The sequence below is a fragment of the Myiozetetes cayanensis genome, unplaced genomic scaffold, assembly GCF_022539395.1.
Source record: "Myiozetetes cayanensis isolate MyiCay16 unplaced genomic scaffold, myiCay2020 scf16, whole genome shotgun sequence".
In the NCBI taxonomy this organism is placed as follows: domain Eukaryota; kingdom Metazoa; phylum Chordata; class Aves; order Passeriformes; family Tyrannidae; genus Myiozetetes; species Myiozetetes cayanensis.
The window spans coordinates 9,728,680-9,743,309 of NW_026087270.1; the positions used below are offsets into that span (position 1 = coordinate 9,728,680).

The 14,630-nt window shown below is 54.7% G+C and overlaps 1 protein-coding gene across 1 annotated transcript in view; it reads right to left on the minus strand.

Moving 5' to 3' along the window:
• Positions 1–14,630, minus strand: part of LOC126638024 (transcription factor SPT20 homolog) — a 36,848-nt gene that overhangs the window by 377 nt on the left and 21,841 nt on the right. Inside the window, exons 3-7 of the mRNA XM_050311634.1 lie at positions 1,895–2,143; positions 1,135–1,263; positions 671–835; positions 399–560; positions 166–306 (exon numbers count right to left, since the gene is read on the minus strand). Of these exons, the coding sequence (XP_050167591.1) occupies positions 166–306; positions 399–560; positions 671–835; positions 1,135–1,263; positions 1,895–2,143 (846 nt within the window). The remainder of the gene's footprint in view (positions 1–165; positions 307–398; positions 561–670; positions 836–1,134; positions 1,264–1,894; positions 2,144–14,630) is intronic.

The window sequence follows — 14,630 nt, forward strand, 5'->3', positions numbered from 1 at the left end:
GTTGGCCCGGCCCTCTTTCAGGCCAGGCTGTGCCAGGATTCTGCTCACTTTTTCAGCTGCTGCCACTTGTGGGGCTGCTCAGGTGTTCTGACTGTGAGGTGTGGGTTTTACATCCTGCCTGGTGTATCTTGAATGCCTGTCTGTATCCTGCACCTGCTCTGTCACCTTGCTGAGCTCTTCCATAAGGAAAGCCAGCTCCACCTTGCAGACAACCAGCTCCTCTTCTCGCAGAGCCAGAGCTTTCTCACTGTCCACATGTAGCTGCTGCCAGTGTTGGGCTAGTCTGCTCAGGTCATGCAGGCTCTCCTGGAGGGAGTAGACATGCCAGTGGCACAGTGAGAAAGATGGCCTGAGGACAGACTCCTGGTGTCCCACAGGAAGGCTTGAGACATCCTTACCTCTTGCTTCCTCTGCTCCTGGGAGCTCTTCCTCAGCCCCTGATGGAGCTGCTGGCTCTGTGTCTTGTGGACTGCAATCTTTTTCTCCTGCTTGGTGCTCTGTTGCCGGGCTTGGGCCAGTTCTTTCTGCAGGTTAGCTGTGTCCTGCACCTGCCCACAAAGCTGTGGGGCAGGGAGAGTGGTTGGCTGCACCATGGGCAGGCTGAACCTCTCCTGGAGGCAGGAGAGGGCCCTGGCACTGAGGCTGCATTCCTGTCCTGCCCTGCCCTCACCTGTTGCTGCAGCTCTACCACTTCTTGATGTGGGCCTTGGATGGTCTCCTTGGCTCCGCTCAGCTGCTGCAGACTCTGCTGCTTCTGGGCCTCGGTGCCTCCAAACTGCTGCTGCAGCTGAGCCGGGCTGTGCTGCAGGTCCTGACTCTGCGCCTGTGTCCCCAGCTGCAGAGAAGGCAGTGCATCTGTTGGGTTGGCCTCATGCTGTGTGCCCTTCCCTGAGCAGGGGCACAGCTGCCCTCCTTGTGCTGCAGGAAGCTCCGGGCCAGCCGGTGCCGGCTGTATGAGGCAGTGGGGACAGGCTGGCGTTGCTGCCACCCAGCCTGCCCCAGGGTTTCTGAGGGAAGTGGAGCAGGGCTCGGCCCTGCAGCATGTTTTGGGACACCAGATGTACTGGCTCCTGTGCCCCCCTGGCTACTTCCCCCTAGACTTAGTGCAGTGGCTGGGGGGTTGCTGGCACTGACCTGCTCGAGGAGCTTTCTGCTCTCCACTGGGATATCGTGGCTGGTGACAGAATGGCTGTGGGCAGCCGCGTTGGAGGTGACCTCTGTCTGCACTGCTTGGTCCTTCAGGTGGAGGGATGCATCACTGACCTGTGGGTAGCCAGTAGGATGTGGGATCACCCTGTGCCCCTGCTGTGCAGAGCTGGGGCTGGAGATGGAGCCACTTTGTGTCAACCCATGGACAATGAGCTGTGGGGGGAGGGCCTGTGGCAGAGGAATGTGGCCTGCACCAGGTGGGAGGCAGGAAGGCTGCTGGCTTTCATCCCTGTGCAGCCTCCACCGTGCCCTCCCTGTTGTGGCAATGTCTGCTGGACAGCCAGCAACCCTAGAAAGCCATCCCTGTGGTCCCTGACCTGTGATAGAGCATGGTCACAGGGAGAGTGGTGATCCCAGCTCGCTGATGAGTTGCAGGCTGCAGCAGTGCTGCCAGCCCTGGGACAGTGCCCAGGGTGTCAGTGGGGCCATTGAGGGGCTGCAGTCTTCCAGCTCACCTGGGTGGACTGTGTTGTGCCAGCCATGCCTGTCCTGTGACTGTGCTGCTCTGTACAGGGTGTGACGCTACAACCCTGTCCCTTGTGTGGCTGGCAGGACATCCCCTACCCTCCCATAGGGGTTCACCAGCTGTTTGCACAGGCTGTGGGGAAGGCATGGTGCCTGTGATGGGAAGGCAGTGAGGGATACATGCAGCGTGGCCTGCAGCTGTTGTGTCCAGCACTGGTACCTTGTCCATCAGCACCTGGCACTGCTTCATCAGAAAGACCAAGTCCTGATGCTCTTGCTCCATTTCACACTCCTGCTGCTGCAGCTGGGCCAGTCTCTTGCGATTCACATCCCTGCAGAAGTCCAGGTCCCGCTGCAGTGACTGGATCGTGGCCAGTACCTCAGCTGGCTCCAGCTCCTGCTGCTGTGTGTCCTGGCATACTCCGGGCTCCCCAGGCTGTGGCTCCGGCACCAGCGATTGCCTTTGGCCCTAGGACATGGTGTGAGCAGCATCTGTGCAGCTCATCACTGTGGCCAGCCCATCTTGCAGCTCCTGCCTGGGCAGACACCAGGGCCGAACAACTGTGGCAGTCCTGGTTTAGTGCAGAGCAGCAACAGAGCGTATTGCTGACAGGTGGGTGCAACCCTATCCACCTCCAGACACCACCACCCTCTGTGTGTGTGTGTGTGTGACATACACAGCCCCCCTGGGCTCACAAATGGCCAAGCCTCCAACACCACTGGCCCTCAGCACTGCAGTGACACCAGCATGAACTGTGGCACTATGGGAAGTGGTGGCCATGGGACCAGTGCAACCACAGCAAGACTGGATACTTCCAAGTCCTTGTGCTCTCCCCAGCCCTGGGGATGAGCTGTCTGGTGGCTCAGTCAAGGCTGGCCAGCGTCTCCTGTACCACCTGGCTGCCAGCCTGTGGCCACATGACCAGCACCTGGGTTGAGCACAGGGTTGGCACTGCTCACCTGGGACTGCCTGGCCTCTGTCTCCTGCTGAAGCTGCTGGATGGAGTCACTGAGCTCTGGTGTTGTCTCCTCTGCCTCTGGTAGCCCTGTACAGTGATACCTTTGAACCCTCAGGCTGGCCCTGAGGTACAGGAACCTCCCTGGATGTGCCACATTTTGGCCAATCCCTCGCTGCTGGAAGGACCACAACAGGGGACAGGCCTTTCCTGTAGCACCAGACAACACTCAGTCCCAGGGATGTCACCCAGCCCTGCCTGGGGCAGCCCCACCATCCCATGGCATTGACACTGCCACTCCCCATCAGAGGAGCACCTGGTGCCAGCAGGAGAGGCTGAGCCTGGGACACCTAGAAAAGCAGGGTAGAGCTGTGCGGGACCGCAGCCCACCCTCAGCAGCACCTGACCCCACCTGCCCACAGTCCTCACCGCAGTCTTCCTGAGCCATGATCCTCCTCACCGCTCTTTGTCCACAGCAGGCCGTGACACTTCCCTGTCTGCCACTATGAGGTCACCAGGTTCGAGTCATCATCCTCAGAACTGGGCCAGGACACGGCAACACCCTTGTGCCATGGCGGGGCCTTGCCGCCCTCACGCTGCCCCTGCCCTGTCCTCAGGCTGAACTCAGCCTACGGCTGGCCCCAGGACACGCCACAGGCCTGTGGCCAGGGCTGGGTGGCAGCGGGACCAGCAGTGGTGTCACACTTGGGGCTGTGCCCTAGGACAGTCAGGCACAGCAGCCTCCACAGTGTGGTCCCTCTGCTTCGCACCTCTTGCTCGGGGCAGGGCCAGGGAGATCCGCTGCAGGGGCACGTCCTGGCGGAGCCGCAGGCCACAGGCCCCAGGGGAGGCAGAGCGTGTGTGTGGCCGGTAGACTCGCCCTGCCTGGGGCCACCCCACAGTGCCTGGGTGCTCAGAGCAGCAGAGCGGGTCCCTGAGTGCCAGCCACACCTTGAGTGTGGGCACAGAACTGCCACTGGCCTGTGCCAGTGGCACAGGGCTCCCTGTGCTGTGTGCTGTCCCTTGGCAATGCTCAGTGCAGTTTCACAGGTAAGTGTTTTAACTGGAAATTTCCAAGGCCCGGCTGGGCCCAGAAGGTGAACGCAGATGTACCATAATAGAAATCATCGGTTGCTATGACGACCTGCTCCACCAGCGGGTCGCAGCCACAGGCAGTGGGAGCAGGCGCAGCACCAACAGTGCTGCTAACAGGGCTGCTGACCCCCCCTGGCCAGAACACAATTTGACCATAATTTCTGCCAGTGCAAGGGAACAAAATTTCCCTGCAGCTTTCAATCTTGTTCAGGCAGCAACAGCCAGGGCACAGAGCCTCCACGGGGCATAGAGGGTCCGTGGGGCACAGAGCCTCGTGCTGTGTGCTGCGCTGTGCCATGTTCCATCATGCCATATGCGATGCCATGCTGCATTGAGCCAACACATGTGCCACACCATGCTGAGCTGTGGGCTGTGCCTGTCTGTAAGGGCTTGACCCTGCTCCAGCTCTCTGTGAGCCTGTGGGGCAGCCCCATAGCCCTGACCCACAGCTGCCCACTTATGCTTGGTTGGGGCTGAGGGGACAGGGTGGTCAAATTGGCCCTTCTGCTCGGTGAGCTGCAGTCCTGGGGGTGGGAGTTGTCTCACTTTAATTACTGCCGTAATGTTATTCTTTTCAGTGCCACGTTAATTGAAATTAAACAGCTGCCGCGTTCAGACTGGGACAAAAGTGAATCCTTTTTCATTCTCCTCTGGTTTAATGAAGACTGACATGCTGGGAGAAAACAAAGGCAATCCTGCTGCTGCCTCTCGCTGGCACACACACCAGCAATTACTGGGAACCCTGCAGGCCGGCAGAGACACCCTGGAGCACCCCACAGCCGGAGCCCCAGGCAGCCCCATCCTGTGTCCCAGGGTGCTCCTATCCAAAGGGTCTGGCTTGGGCATGCAGGGAATGGGACACCCACAACACAGGGGATGCCAGCACGGGTGTCTCAGTGCCCAGGTGCTGAGTCCAGGCTTTCATTCTGTCTCTTAAGAAGCATCTGGCCACCAACCATGTCCCAGTGTGGCCCCTTGGCCTTGCCATGCTGCCAAAGTCCTGCCATCCCTGTAGGCTCAGCTGGCTTCAGCCTCACAATGCTCACAGTCCCCAACTGGTCCATGCAGCCCTTCAGCCTCAGCCAGGGCAGCAGTGTCAGCCCAGGTGGGTGCCTCTCTCTAGCCTTAACCTTTTTTCTGTTTTAGGACCAGGAGTTTGCTCATGATGCCATTCAGAACTTTAAAATATGCAAAATGAGGCACTGGTACAAACCTCATTAACACCCGCCTCCAACATCATTAAGATGTTTCCAAGAAAATTAATTGAGAGACTCATTAAAAATAAATTAAGAAAAATGTGTTGCAGAGCGCCTGCTCCGAGCTCGTAAATCACGGCTCAGAGCTCCAGGCCGCTGCACAGGCAATTAACGCCAGCCAATTTGTTTTATCCCGGCTGCGAAAATTAGAAAGCAGACATGGAGATTAGATTAGGGCTGTCTGTCAAGCGGAACTTGGAGTGAATATTTTAGGATACAAAATGGAAATCAGGAAAACAAAGCTGGGACTTCATTCGGGAGAGCTGGCGGGCAGAGGGTGGAGGGGAGGAGGGAGGTTTGGATGTTCTCTGTTCTGAGGACGGCACCATGGCCGCGTGCCGATGACACCCATCTCACGCTTCCGCCGCCCCCAGCTCCATCCTCGCCTGCTCCTCACCATCCTCGGTGGCTGAGCAGATGCTGATGGCCCCTCTTGGGGAGTGTGAGCGAGCAGTAAGAGCACTCTGAGCTGCTGAGTGTGACACAGCCCAAGCCAACATGTCTCCTGTGTGTGCCGATTACACACTCGGCTTAGCAACCACAGCGCAACTGGGTGAGAACACTGCTTGGGGCTCCATCAGCTTTGGGCCTTTGGTACCCCTTTGCCCAAGCCCAGCAGCTTCCACCACAGCAGCTCAGATCACTTTATATTCATGAACAGAACTGCAGGGCCTCTCTGCAAAACAAGTGCTGTGATCCCCATTTCACAAAGGGGAGCCAAAGGAGAGGTGAGTTGAGGTCTTGCTTGTACCTATGTGAATGCACAAGCAGTTCATGCAGCAGCAGCCACTGCACTGGCACATCCCAGCACTGTGTAGGGCATGCCAGTGGCTGCTTGTGGAGCCAAATGTCCAGCCATGGTGGTACACGGCCCTGGTGGCAGTGGGGGCCCACATGCTCCCACTGCTCATGGTGTAGGGGGACCTTGGAACTCTGGGAAAGGCTCTGGGAGGAGACACGGGCACTGAGTCAGCCTGTATGATTTAAGTGATGCTGAGTGAGGGATTTAGTGAAGAGTGAGGGGTAATTTGGTCACATATCAGAATGTAAAAGCAGAAAATGGGAATGGAGCTGTTAGCAGAAGGCTCTTAGGTCAGCAGGTGAAAGTGCATGCCAATCTGATGGCTGAGATGAGACAAGCCAAACTGAAACTGGAGTGCAGCACACACAGGAGTGGTTACCTCTGGGCAGAACAAGCTGGACACTGTGGCCATCCACAGCCGCTTGGAACAAAATCTGAACAGCTCGTTTCCAGCTCTGCCCACCTGTGCCTCATCCCAAAGGAGACAGTGATGCTGGTGGTGTCATGGTGGGGTGGGACACACCAAATGAGGTCTTCATTGCCCCCCTGGTGCCCTGAGACAGCCAGCCTGCCCAGGGGGATGTGCTTGAGCGGCAGGGGAGCTGAGGTCACCGGTGTGTCACTGTCTGCAGGCTGGGGACCACAGACATGGCCACAGACTTGGGCCAAACTCCTTCTGGAACGCTCCTGTTTGCAGCTAAAGTTTTCCATGCTGAGCGTAAAAATACATTTAATTCAGATGTTTGATTAACCTCCTTTCAACTATTCCTGAGTTATGGAACAAGTGGAGAAGTTTTGCATGTAAAAGATTACTAGTGTTAAAAATAACTGTAACCACAGGAAAAAATAGCTATACATTTTCAGCTAGATTGGACTCCATCCTCCGGTAGCCCAACTCTGACCTCAGAATAAAACAAACATGTTTTGGGCCCCCTCCGTCAGCCTGTGCTGGGAAGGGGAAAGGACAAACGAAAAAACAAAAGCCCAACCAAGTATCCCAGGATTTGTGTGGGAAAGGGTCTGGAGAGCCCTGGACAGCTTTGGAGAGCTGCAGGAGTGGCTATATCAGGGGCTGGTTGTGCATTTCAGTGACAAAATTGACAGAGATGGCATGTGGCTGCTTGGCAGAGCCTGCTGCAGGATCGAGGAATCGTGAAAGGGTCGGGGTTGGAAGGGACCTTAAGCTCATCTTGTTTTTGGGGGACACCTTCCACTAGACCAGGTTGCCCCGTCCAACCTGGTCTTGGACACTTCAGAGATGGGGCAGCCATAGCTCCTCTGTGCAACCTGTCCCAGCGGTGGGCGGGGGCTGAGAGAGGACTGGGGGAGAAAGGAAAGCAGAGAGTGAAAAAAACCAGGAGTCCCCAGGACAGGGGGACAGGGGTGCGGGCAAGCGGGTGTGCCGGGATTTGGGGTTCCGGGGGTGTCCTGCGGGCACCCAGGGGGGCCCGGGCGCTGCGGGCGGACAGACCCCGCTCCGGAGCGTTCCGGACCCCGCCCGGCAGGGGTCGCTCTCGGCCCGCGCTGCGCTGCTGGCTGCATGGGGGCGGCTCCGCCCCGGCGGCCCCGGCACCTCCCGGGCACGGCAGGGCACCCCCGGCACCCCCCGGGCACGGCAGGGCACCTCCCGGGCACGGCAGGGCACCCCCGGCACCCCCCGGGCACGGCAGGGCACCCCCGGCACCTCCCGGGCACCCTCGGGCACCTTTGTTCCGCCGCGGTCACGGTCGGGGCTGGGCGGCGCGCCGGGACCGCTGCCTGGGCCCGGGGTGCCCTTGCGGGGGTGCCCGGGGATCGGGGTGCCCGGGGATCGGGGTGCCCGGCGCCCCCACCGCAGCGCGGCCCCAGCCCATAGCAGGTGGAGGGCCGGCGAGTCCTGAAAGGGGAATGGGATTCATGAATGGGATCAGCGTTTGCGTCGGTGGAATTTTAATGAGTCTTGAAGGTTATTTCTGAGCGGTTCTAGTGACAATTCCCGGGTCTTCCCGTTGGGAGGGAGCCATATCCTGGCCCGATCCCATCAGGTGCTGTCCGGGGCACACTCCTGTGTTTGGGATGAGGAACAGCAACAGCAATACCAGCAGCGTGGGCAGAATCCACTGGGAGCGACAACAACCGGGACAGGCTTGCAGGCTTTGCATTCCGCAGTGGGAATGATCTCATTATCCTTCCCGGGGTCTCGGCCAGCTACTTGAAAAATACTTATTAAAAAACCACGGCAGCTCTCAGGAGAGGGTCCTCGCCAGGAAATGGAGAGAGAACAAACTGGATGTGTAAAAACAGAGCAGGGGGAAACACCCACAGTAGCAAAAATGGGTCGGGACCTGCCCTGCTGTATTCTCGGTGCACACTGAGAGCCCAGACCACATCCCAGAGTGGACAGCAGTGCTTTATGTCTCCTCTGTCCCTTCATCTGCCACTTGTTCCCATGAAACCTTGGAGTAGGGAGTGTTGGTGCATGTGGGGGCCCACCCAGCCCAGTCACACAGGAGCCAACCTATGACATTCCCACTGCTCAAAGACAGGGTGACCTGGCTCATCCTCTCGTCCTGTCTAGGCAGGGTCAGCCGGAGCAGGGTGCCCAGTGCTGGTAGGGTTTAAATGCCTCCCCTCAGGGCCAGGGGAAGGTGCAGACAAGCACGGGAGTGACCCTGCAGGGGTGCAGCAGCCCCCAGGGCCACCTCCTGCCCACTGTCCATGTGCTGGCAGTGCTCTTGCAGCTGTTGTGTATTCATGCCATCACGGCACCATTTCCACTGCTCCTGCTGCCAGCTGCATCTTGTTTTTTTGATTCTGTGGGTTAAGGACATACACAAGCTGTGTAGGAGCTGTCATGTTCCTATAAGGAACCATGAGTTGGAAATCAGCAGGAAGCACAGATCCTGCTGGAAGAAGGAAGGAACAAGTGAGAGGAAAGCAGCACTGCTCAGGTCTGGTCACAGGACACAAGGCATCGGTGGTTCTTGCAGTTACGGCCGCCAAGTCTGGGAGAGAGGGATGGTGCACCCAGACAGCCACCTCCTTCAAGCCAGCAGTGATGGCAGCAGTGGGCGGGAAAAGGTTGGGAAAATATGGAGGATGAAGGGAGGCAGAAACCTTTCCCTTTCCCTTTCCCTTCCCCTTTCCCTTCTCCTTCCCCTTTCCTTTTCCCTTTCCATGGTTAACCTTAAGTCTCTGGCCAAAAAGAAAGCAGTATTCTAAGATAAAGCATAAAAACAATGGAAAACAAAGTTGAGACCTATACTGCTGCTGCATAGAGAGCTTCATTAGCCCTGTTGACACAGCAATAACCACAGAAAAAAATCAGTAGGAGTGATGCAAAGGAACGGACTGCCAGGGAGGATGTTGTGCTTTTGCCATCTCTTGATGTCTTCAAGCGCAGACAAATGCCTGGTCTGAAGCTGCCTTAGCCAGACAAGTTACTGAATTCCACAGTAACATGGTGAAATTTTCTTGACCACAGGTACAGAAGATCAGGCTGCCCAATCCACTCCTGCTCACCCTGGGAATCTGCAGGAAGGAAGTGCAAAGGAGGACCACAAGAACATGATGTTCTATGTGCTCTTGGGTAGGACTTCACGCCAGTGCTGATCCATCTGGCTCCAGCAGCATTCCCTGTGGAGCCATGCCTGTGATGCTCATCATCACAGGTGGTGAGAGGTCCCAGAACTCCTGGGTGATGGGGCTGGCTGCTCTTCAGCTCTGCCCCATGTGGGCTGCCTGTCCCTGGGCCACCTGGGTTGTCCCTGTGTCCCTGGGCCACCGGCACTCCTGTGCCTGTACCGCAATGACCTTAGTGCTCCATGTGATGGTGAAGGTGGGGTCTCAGTGGGAAAAGGTGTCCAGACTCCACAGGGGCAGGCATTTTGCCTAAGAAGGCTCCGTGTCCAAGTGCAGGGCAAATGTGGTCCCTTCCTGGCTGTTCTGCCTGGCTCTGGTGAAGAGCTGGCTCCCAAGCTCTCCCCACAGGGTTACTCAGCCCCTCAGCTGGGCAGACACTTGAGGCTAGACCTGCCTGGAAGAGGCCAGGTCTGCAGTGTGGTGAGGCTGACCTTGTAACATTATTTCTTCTTTTTTCAATGTTTAGCAGCTGTCCCCAGTTTCCAAGGTATGACACAGCCAGGTAGGCCTAATCTTGCTGAGGGTCTGGGGCATTTGCACCATCTTTTTCACAAGATCTCACTGCAGTCCTAGCTGCTCTAGCTCTTCCTCCTCGGGAGTGAGGGCCTGGAGCTGTGCTAGATACAACCAGATGGGGATGGAGAGATGGAGCTGTGGAAATGTTTACTTAGTGCCCAGGAGCAGTCCAAAAGGCAAACTGGCTGTTAACAATTATCAGCAAAATAATGAAGAGCAGATCACTGTTCTGCCACTGAACAGATCCATGGTGGAAGCGTGCTGTGATTTCCATATGCAGCTATGTCTGCCTCTCTCAAGAAAAAGAGTTGGAAGAGTTTCAGAGAAGAGCAACAAGGATGATCAAATGCAAAGAGTATTTTCCATGTGAAGAAAAGGTGGATAGTCTCTTTAGCCTGGAAAAGAAATGACTGAAGAGGATTATAGTATCAAGTTTGGCAAATAGAAGTTGTCTGCAGTGTGATTCCTCTTTGTCCCTTCAATATAAGAACCAGCAGCACCCCATAAATTAGCAGGTAATAACCACAAAACAAAAAGCAGGGGTTTTCTTGAATGTCATGTGCTGTGTCAGGCTGCTTCACACAGGGTATGGTGGACCCTCAAAGTTCATGTGCATTCAAAAATAAATTAAACATTTAAATGGGAAAAAAATATCCACTCACATTGACGGAATGCTCTGATTCTGTTTCTGGAGCTGGGAGCTGTGGGTGGCTGGCACTGGCAGAGTGTTCTGGGCATCACGGCAGGGTCTGTGCCCTCTATACCCCAGTGCAGATGCACCAGCCAGACTCCAGGAATCAGTCACCAAATTGCACTGTCTCCTGGAACAAGCTACCAGTGGAGAAACAGAAAACAGGGGTTTGTAGCTATGCTGAAACTTCACAGTTGATTTTAAGCTTCTTAGACAGTATAATATGACTGCAGATTCCTGCTCAGGGCTATCGACTGCAGCCTGTGCCAAGGCGCATGGAACCCCCCGTGCCATGCCTGCATGTGATGGAGTGCATCCCTGCACCAGCAGTGTGACTGACTCAGATCAGAAACCAGCTTCCCGGGATTTCCCACCAGCATCCTTTCAGATTGCCATCCAGCAGCAGAGATCTGTGCAGCCAGGAGGTGACAGGCACCAGGAGACAGCATTTTCTTCAAACCACGGAGAGGAATTAGCACAGGCTGGAAGCAGCCCCCTGCCGCCTGCTGTCCAGGGTGGGACATGCTGCCTGCTGGGCTGTGGGGAAGGAGGGGGCTTGCCCTTCAGATGTGGCTTTCCCAGGTGAGGTGTGCTTGTAAGCAGACACTGTGGCAACAATTTGCATGTTCTTGCAGTGTAAATCCTAACCTGATTTTCTCAAAGCACCTGCTGTTGTGCTGCTATGGTGCTAAGGAATGTCTGCATGGTGGAATACAATGCTATACCTTAAATACTTGAAATTAATTGAGATCAGTGGTCTTTTTGTGCTGTGGGACCACACCAAGACCACTGATTATTTACAGTCCTGTAGGTTAGAGCAGCAAGGCAGCTGCATGGGTTGTCTGGGCAGGATGGACAGTTTGGCCAGTATGGGCCATGTGGCCAGGCTACCAGAGCAGCTCCTGCAGATCAGTTTCATGATGCTGTTCCTGTTGTCACTTTAGGCAGTGCCTCTGCTTTGTCACATACTTCCTATTTTGCAGCACACTGCTCTCTGCAGTGCAATCACAAATCCTCCATCTTTTTATCAAGGTGATTCCTGATCACCATTATTTTTGCATACCTTCTACTACAAGAACGAAGAGGCCAATACTGAGCTGCAGTGAGTGCTCAACCAGCACAGTAACCAGCCAAATTCCATATTAGCAGCATGGTTTAAATGCCCAGCCTGGTTCTATGCAGTGACCAAGAACACAGCGAGTGGAAGGGACCCCTGCTCTATTTCAGTAATGCTCCCCTATTTCCCCTATTTCTGGAGTTCATTAGTACAATATCAAAATTACAGACCACAACACTTCCCGTTTCTTTCTTTCATTCTGAATTAAAGACCTTCTACTGAAGACTCTTACTTCAAAAACCAGCCAGGCACTTTCTAATATCAAGCAAAATGCCTGAAGAACAAATTGCTCCTATCAGAAATAAAGCATTTTAGTTCTGCCACAAGCAGAGAGATCTGTGTTTATAAGTCCCTCCAAAGGCAGCTCCATCTTTCCTGCTTTCCTCTCATTTTCTTTTGATGCACAAAGCCTGCACACTGCAGTGTTGTGATTGGATTCAGCTTTGGAGCAGTGTAATTGTAAATATTCATTGGAATCCAAGCTAGTTTTCCCAAGTCTCTCTTAAAGGCTCTGCAGCTATACAAACAGCCATGGTTCTGCATTAGCCTCACAGCCTGGAGGCTGCCTATTCCTCCCCAGCCCCAAAGTCTGCTCCTTCAGAGGCTGCATGGAGAGAAATCTGCCTTGCCGACCATTTTAGTCAAAGCTCTATTATTTTCTTTATTCCCTCTTTAATGCCTGTGTTGTAGAACTGGCTCTCAGATCCAGGTGCCCGGTGGGGTTCCTTGCTGGTGTCTACACAAATAACACGGCTCACCTCGGCTCGCAGTTCCCCTGGCTGTCGTGGCCGTGTGTTTCAGTCCCTATCTCTCTGCTGACAGTGATGAGATGTCTGTGAGCGGCTCTGCGTCCTGGTGTATGGTATATGGTACATGGTATATGGTACATGGTACATTGTATATGGTACATGTATGGTATAGGGTATATGGTACATGGTATAGGGTACATGGTACAGAGTACATGGTACAGGGTACATGATATAGGGTATATGGTACATGGTATAGGGTACATGGTATAGGGTATATGGTACATGGTATAGGGTACATGGTATAGGGTATAGGGTATAGGGTATATGGTACATGGTATAGGGTACATGGTGTAGGGTATTGTGCCTGCCACTATTCCACCCTCCTCTGAGGTACTCCATGTCTGCCCTCACACAGTGGGGCAAGGCCAAGGGCAGCAGACTCCTTCGGCCTCCAGGGAGCTGAGCCCGTACGTCAGCCAGACCCTGCCCTGGTGGTGCCTGGGCCAAACCCTGCACAGCCAATCTGTGAGCCCCAGACTGACCATGCTCCCCAGGTGGTCTCTGACTGCAGCCATGTCCTGCACAACTCATTTGCAGAGCAGCACATGTAAGGAACTGCACACAGCTACTCTGACGAGAAGGAAAATTGAATCCAAACGTTCTGATAACAAATCTATCCTCCCATCTCTGCCTCATCCACTCTTGTGTTCTCCACCACGGGTGGGACTGCACTGCTCTGGCCAAAGCCTGCGGCACAGCAGCACATGTGATGCAGATGGTGGTATCAGAGCCTTCATCACCCACTGACACCCTCTGGGCTCTGCTTGCTCCTTTCAGCATGTTACAGCACGTGTTCTGCCTCCTGGGGAACCTGGCACCAGGCAGGTCGGCAGTAAAAGGGGCAGCACTAAAGGTGATGTGGGGGGGCTCTGGCAAAGGCAGAGCTGTGTTTCAAGGTGTGAACAGGGATAGACTGAGAAATGAGCATGAACCTCAGGAGGCTGATAGTCCATCTTCCAATTCTGAGACAGGGGAACCTACAAGTGCCATGCATATTGTGTATCTGTCCTTAAAGCTCTCCTGTAATGCAAGATCCTCAGGGCCTGGCAGTCTGTCTCCTGTTCTGTTCTCCTCCCCTTTAGAAAGCTTTTCCTAACCTGGATCTTTTCTGATGCAGGCTCTGGCCATTAGTTCCTGTGTGTTCCTTCATGGACATGGAGAACAGATGGCTTTGTTCTTCCTTCCAGGAGTTTCTTACATACAGCTGGTGTTGTGATTTTCCTCAGTCATGCAAAAACAAAAAAAAAGGAACAAAAACAACAAAACATATCGTATCATATCATAAATAACAAAAGAAACCCTGTCTTGTGGTACTCCCTACCACACAGAGCAACATCTATGAGTGCCCTCTGAGAGCAGATGAAGTAACAAGGCCTTTATAAAGATAACAGCTCCCAGAGTCACAACAGCCCATGGAGAGAAATGCCCTACTCCTGTAGATCCATATCTTCTGGGGGCAGCCACCAAACTGTCCTCTTCATCTCCCTTCCTATCCCAGAGGCATCAGTTCAAAGCCAACTGCCTTCAGATGCCTGGAGCCCCATCTCTAGTGTGGGAACACACTGGTCCTTTGGCTGCAAAGTCCTGGTGCAGAGGAGTCTTCCTGGCATGAGCTGCAAGCACAGTCCTTGCCTTCCAGCTCCATTTTCCAAAGCAGCCAGAGCAGTGTTCTTCGGTGCTCCTGCTTGGATGATTTATCCAGGTCACGGTGAGGACAGCTGGCTAACTGAGGTTAACAGCTTTCTCGGTTTCATTTCAAAAAGACATTAGCATGGGGGCTGTATTAAAGAACAATATGCCAAATTCTGATTCATTCACCAGGAAAGCTCATGATCAGGTGGGGGACTGAGCTGACAGGCAGGACTGTGCTGCCAGCCTTTCTGTAAAGGGCAGGACCATAACTCATGCTCCCAGTGTTAAATTACACCTGGCACTCCTTGCAGAGGACTCCTGGTATGTACTGCCTGCTGCAGGCACCCAGGACCACCAGCCTTGGGAGCCCTGAGCCCCCACACCAGGAGATTTATCAGCAACTGGGGCTGGCTCAGAAAAATATATTGGAACCCTTCTGTCTGGAAGAAGGATGATGAGAA